Genomic DNA, 6,732 nt, shown 5'->3' with positions numbered 1-6,732 from the left:
AAGTGAAGTTCATAGATAATTCTACAATTAATATAGATCAACCAATATACAAGCTCAAAATATATAAGTGAAGCACATAAAGCATTCTATAAGGCGATACTCAAAAGATTTAAGTGAAGCACGAAGAGCATTCTACACAACCATACTCAAAAGATTTAAGTGAAGCACAAAGATCATTCTACAAAGCCATACTCAAAAGATTTAAGTGAAGCGCATGAAGCATTCTATAAATCAATTAAGGACTATATCATACTAGAAGGGTGCATAGAAGGAGAATAAAAACACAAAAGACGCATATCATGTGAACAAAACAAAAACCGAGGTATATCGATAATTGTTGAAGAATAAAGATGGGATGCCTTCAAGGGCATCCCGAAGCTTAGATGCTTGAGCTTCCTTGAAATATTTACTTGGGGTGCCTTGAGCATACCCAATATTGAACTCTTATCTCTGTGTATTCTTATTTTATCGATACCTCCTCGATCTTCGAACACTTCATTCACACAAAACTTAACAAAACCCTCGTGAGATCCGTTAGTATCATAAAGCAAAATACTACTTTAAGTACTGTTGTGAACTCATTCCGAATTCATATTAGCATTATATCTACTGTATTCCAACTTCGCCATGGTTCATACCAACCAGTACTACCCACGGATTCATTAAAATAATAGAACAATGCATAGAAAACAGAATCTGTCAAAAACAGGACAATCTGCAGCAATCTGGAAACTTCGTATACTTCTGTAACTCAAAAAATTCTGAAACAGTAGGAGGAATAAACATTTTTCATAGTACTACCGTGTAAAAATTTCAGAAACTTTTGACATTTTAGTAAAAACCATAAATTCATGCACTACAACCAAAGTTTCTGTTTTTTGCACTGCACACACCAAACAAGCAATCTAATCATCCTAAAGGAAAATCTTGGCACATTATTTATATAATACCATGGATTATACAAGGGGATAATTATATTTGAGAAACTTCCATGAAAACATCTACATTACTTCCATGATCATGAACACAAGTGTTCAAGGTCGACCCTCACTTCTCCAATGCACAACCTTCCAATCACTTCTCTTTTTGAGAACTTCTTAGGCATAAGAAGCAAGTAATTCTTTTTGTATTTTTCATTATTTAAGTTTTTTGTTTGTTTCACCCACAACTAAATAAATAAAAAAGGGAAAACAAAATCTACTTAGTGAATAAAGCAAACAAGCACACACAATAATATCAACCCCACGCTATTGCACCGTGGCAACGGTGCCAGAAAAGAGCTTGATAATCCCCAAGTGCAAATAATCATCGTAGAAATTTCCAAAGGTGGAAGTGATAAGTGTGGAGTGTAGAACCCACAAGAAGCTACAGGTAAGAGCAATATTCTCTCTAGACCTCTTTGCCACTGATACAACTCTATGTACGCCGAATGTTTGCTTCCAACTAGGAACGCGAAATAAAACTACGTTGTGGGTATGAAGAGAATAGCTTTGCATGACATCAGAGAACTAAAATATAAAAATAGGTGCTCTTATCATAAAGTTAGAATATATTACAAATAGCGAGTGTGGAATAATGATGGGTCGATGTGCAGAATTGTCCTGGGCAATTGTTAACAAGATCGGTAATCATTATTGCAATTTTATATGAGGGAGAGGCATAAGATAACATACTTTCTCTACTTGGATCATATGCACTTATGATTGGAACTATAGAAAGCATCCACAACTACTAAAGATCATTAAGGTAAAACCCAACCATAGCATTAAAGTATCAAGTCCCCTTTATCTCATACGCAACAACCCACCTACTCCGCTTTACGCTTCTGTCACTCGAGCAACCCACTATAAGCAAATCATGAAAGTATTGCAACACCCTACAACGGGAATCCCTCACGCTTACGTGATACGGAGAGAACCATAGGACAACACCAATAATAAAGCATGCAACTCAAACCAATCTAGGTCAATAATCAACCCATAATACAAAGGGAATCTACTCAAAACATCATAGGATGGCAACACATCATTGGATCATAATATGTGGCATAAAGCAACATGTTCAAGTAGGGGATTACAGCGGGGTGCGGGAGAGTGGACCGCTAAAAGAAAATGAGGATGGTGATGAAGAAGGTGATGTTGATGAAGACGATCACCACGGCGATGGTTCCCCCGGTGGCACTCCGGCACCATCGGGAGATAGAGGGAGAGGGTCTCCCCCTTGTGCCTCCTCCTCCATGGCCTCCCCCCAAGGTGGGGAGAGGTTCTCCCAATGGGCCTTGGACTCCATGGTGATGATGGTCCCTCCGTCTTCCTCCTCCATGGTCTCCGGTGATGGTGACCCCCTCTGGCAGGGATGCGAAGAGGGGCAAGATTGGTTTTTCGTGGTTGTGGAGGCTTGCAGCGGCGGAACTCCCAATCTAGGTTTCTTTTCGGGGGTTTCTATATTTATAAGAATATTTGGCGTCGAAATTACGTCAAGGGAGTGCTCGAGGGGCCCATGAGCCATGGGGGCGCGCCCTAGGGGGGCGTCCTGGTGGCTTATGGACGCCTCGGGACTCCTCTCCGATATCTTTTTGCTCCATTATTTTTCATATTTTCAAAAAATATGCTGCATAAATTTTCAGCCTATTGGGAGAACTTTTATTTCTGCACACAAACAACACCACGGTAGCTCCGCTGAAAACATCATTAGTCCAGGTTAGTTCTAATAAAATCATACCAAAATAATATATAATTATTGTAAACATGGCATGAATACTTCATAAATTATAGATATGTTGGAGACGTATCACCAGCCTTCTGATCTATCAAGTAACTAGGGTAGTTCCGCTTTAGTGACCGTTCCCCTCATAATAGAAGCACTTAGTCTCGGGTTTGGGTTCAACCTTGGGTTTGTTTACTAGAGTGGCAATTGGCTTACCATTTCATGAAGTATCCCTTTTAACCCTTGCCCTTCTCGAAACTAGTGGTTTTACTAACCACTAGCAAAACTTGCCCGTGCGTTGCAACGGGAGAAAAACAATATCACACATCCCTGACAAGCATGTCAAAAGACTTCATGAATATGCCCCTCTCTATTTCAGCACCACTGCATTTCAAAATAATAGTTGGCTCAGTTATATTGGGTTAGATTCTAACTGATTAATTCTTTTTTTCGTGTGCCAAATGGTTTAATTCCTCTAAAAATTTATAATAGTTTTATTGTATTCCTTTGAATAGTAAGGATTATCTTTTAAGATGCTTGGATTGGATGGTGAACTTCGACATTACATCAACATCCAATTGTTTTTAGTTTGGTACACGATTGTTTTTTTGAATGACAACTAAATATCATAAGATTGTTTCTAGTCTACAAAAAATCTATCAAACTGTTGGATGGGATGAATTGCTGAAAAATCAAGAACTATTCGATTGAAGCTACCAGAAAGGATTTGCAAAGCTGTTGTATGTCAAGTTGGCAAAAAGGGAATAAACATGAAATCAATCCACATATTTGGCATGTTGCGGATGGTTTGCCTCTGACCTTTGTTAACTAAGAAATTGGTATTACCTTATAGTCAATTTTATTCGTCAAGGAAATTCAAACAAAATCTACCAATTTTTTTTAACTTAATCACGCAATTGTGTGTTTTTGTGTCTTGTTCACACAAGATTTAAACAACTGTCAATTATGGTAGTCAAGCAAGTCGAGGTTACTTTCTGCAAAGAATTAGAAATTTGTGGTTACTTTCTGCTGAGTAGGAGAAATATGACGTCAAAAGAACAATGCCATGTAGACTCAAAAGAACAATGCCATGTAGCAACTTTGATAAACTAAGAAATTGATTTACTTCATAATTAAGCACACAGAGAGGTAGCAACGTCAAGGTATCTTACCATCACTCCCTTGAAATTTGTACATTATATATCTAGAACACCGTCACCATCTCTTCATCCGTCCTCTAATCTCTTTCCCTGCATTATGCCAATCAACATTACCAGAGTTCAGAACATGAGCAATAGTTTCTGGGCTTTACATTGCCTTTGGCTCGGTTTGGTTTTTGAACATGCACATGCTGATTGATCTATGCAGCCAGCTGGAACACACAAGCACGTAGATGAATACACCAAATCGATTGAGTGGTGATATGCTGCTTTTGTTTTTCCGATCTCTACCGAGGATGCAACGTATAATTCATTTTATTCCTGAAATTCATCGTTCCTTTAATACCTCCTGGAATCCAGCTGATCTCATTTAAATACCCAAGACAACCTCAAATCCAGCAGCGTCCATGTGATCAAGACCTTGGTAGTCATGAAAGCTGACAGCAAGTGCAAGCAGTTCATCGTATCCCTGCTTATCCAAGTTAGATGTTCCAAATTTCAGGTTCACGCACTTCATTTCCTCAAATGAAATGGAAAATTGTATCCTGTGTAGGCCGTGATGGAACCCTTGTACCAATCATCATCTAGGGGCCAGAAAACCTACATTCACCATCAAAATTCACGCCCTGGTTTTACTGCATTCCATAGTAAAGACGTGGTCGAGAGCTTACCTTGCACACTAATCCGACGAACGCCTGGGGATCCACACCCTGAATTTCCAACTTGCGACAAAGACAGCGTCAAAATTACACAGAAAACAAGTACCCTCGCTGTCTGTTCCTTGTTGCTAAAGCCGTGAGGAGAATTTCATTGTGAAGCAAGCAGAGATCCAACTTACTCTACCCATCTCCTCTCGGACGGAGAGGCGGCCTCCAGCTGGCTGCTGCGGCGCCGTCGCCTCCGGGGCGCCGAAGTGCTCTCCTTCTCCAGTTCCCCTCTGCGCCTCGGCTGCCGTCGCCGCAGCAGCTCCTCCCCGTCTCCATCCGAGCCCAATGCAGGCGGGGCGGACCCGAGGCTGAGCAGCTCGTGCTTGAGCGGGCGCTTCCGCCGCGAGCCCCTGCCCAGCGCCCCCTCCTCCGGCTGCCGCGGCGCCATCGAGGGCGAGGACGGCCGTGGCTCCTCGAGCCGCGGCTTCTTGCGGCGACGGCGGTAGTAGACGATCATGGGCGGCTTGCCGCCCGCGGCGGCGGAGGCGGAGCTGCGGGGCTTCTTGGGAGGCGGACAGGGGGCGGTGGATGAGTAGACGCGGCCGAGGGGGTAGGGGCACGGGAGGCGCGCGACCCTGGTGGCTTTGAGACCGAGCATGGCTGGCCGGCTAACTGTCGTCGTCGTCTTCACCGCGACGGAGGAGGAAGGGGGGGCGGGGAATATGCGGGAGCGAGGATCCTGGACCTGACGAAGCGACGGTAGAAGGCCTCGAGGTCCTCCTCCTTTGGCCGCAGACTCTGCATGGAAGGTGGCGACGGCGGCGGCGGTGCGCTCGCTCGTGCGTGGGGAAGAGGAAGGGGATCTGGAGTGATGTGTTTGATTAATGGTCTGCGGGTTGAATTCCAAAAACTACAGGGGCGTTTTTATAAAAACGAAACGTTTTTCTGTTTGTACCACTTAAAAACGTACCGCGGGTTGATTCCCAAAAAACATGAGGGCTTTTTTGTAAAAGCGCCGCGACGACGGACGACAGAAGCGCTACGCGCTTTATTATTAGGGGAGATCAACACTTGATGCTCCTACTTGATTTCAACCTTCGCGGTGTTAAACATCGCAAACAGCTCAAGGATCATCAACTCTATCCTTGATATGTTATAATTCATCACGAAGCTGTGTAGCTTGGTGAGAGTGACTTTGGAGAACCATGTCGATCACTATCTTATCTGGAAGATCACCTCCCACTCGATTCAAGAGATTGTAGCACCTAGACAACCTGAGCACATGCTCAACGATTGAGCTCTTTCCCTTACTTTGTAGGCCAAGAATCTTGTCGGAGGTCTCATACCTCTCAACGTGGGCACGAGCCTGAAATCCCAATTTCATCCTTTGGAACATCTCATATGTTCATGACGTTTGAAATGTTTTTGGTGCCTCAATTTTAAGCCGTTTAAGCATTACGCATTGAACTATCATCTAGTCATCAAAAACGTGTATGTGAGATGTTCGCAACATCTACAAATGACGCTCGGGGTTTAGCACACCGAGTGGTGCATTAAGGACGTAAGCCTTCTGTGCAGCAATGAGGACAATCCTCAGTTTACGGACCTAGTCCGCATAATTGCTATTATCATCTTTCAACTAAGTTTTCTTTAGGAACATATCAAAAAACAGTAGAGCTACAGTGCCGGCTACAACTTAATTTTCAAAGACATTTTGACTATGTTCATGATAATGAGTTCAATTAATCATATTGCTTAAGAACTCCCACTCAAATTGACATCCCTCTGGTTATTCAAGTGTCGTGTGATCGAAATTCACTAACTCAAGTCCGATCATCACGTGAGTTGAGTTTAGCTTCAACGGTGAACATCTCCATGTTGATCATATCCACTATATGATTCATGCTCGACCTTTCGATCTCTTGTGTTCTGTGGCCATGTCTGTACATGCTAAGCTCGTCAAGTTTAACCCGAGTGTTCCACGTGTGCAACTTTTTGCACCCGTTGTATGTGAACGCAGAGTCTATCACACCCGATCATCACGTGGTGTCTCGAAACGATGAACTGTCGCAACGGTGCACAGTCGGGGAGAACACAATTTATTTAGAAATTTTAGTGATGGATCACGGTATAATGCTTCCGTTGTCCTTAGAAAAATAAGGTGCAAAAAAGGATTAACATCACATGCAAATCATAAGTGACATGATATGGCCATGAAC

At 42.9% G+C, this 6,732-nt stretch overlaps 1 protein-coding gene across 1 annotated transcript; it reads right to left on the bottom strand.

The window, feature by feature from the left end:
* Positions 1–4,410: 4,410 nt before the first annotated feature.
* On the bottom strand, positions 4,411–5,317 carry LOC123396780. Its single transcript, XM_045091607.1, has 4 exons — positions 5,264–5,317; positions 4,705–5,148; positions 4,538–4,589; positions 4,411–4,466 (listed from the first exon to the last, which is right to left on the bottom strand). Exons 1-4 carry the CDS (start codon positions 5,315–5,317, stop codon positions 4,447–4,449), a joined length of 570 nt encoding a protein of 189 aa, XP_044947542.1. The 3' UTR covers positions 4,411–4,446.
* Positions 5,318–6,732: the final 1,415 nt, after the last annotated feature.

This window comes from Hordeum vulgare, chromosome 5H (genome assembly GCF_904849725.1).
Source record: "Hordeum vulgare subsp. vulgare chromosome 5H, MorexV3_pseudomolecules_assembly, whole genome shotgun sequence".
NCBI classification, from domain to species: domain Eukaryota; kingdom Viridiplantae; phylum Streptophyta; class Magnoliopsida; order Poales; family Poaceae; genus Hordeum; species Hordeum vulgare.
Note: the sequence above shows the minus strand (reverse complement) of the source record. Positions and strands in the feature narration are given on the sequence as shown.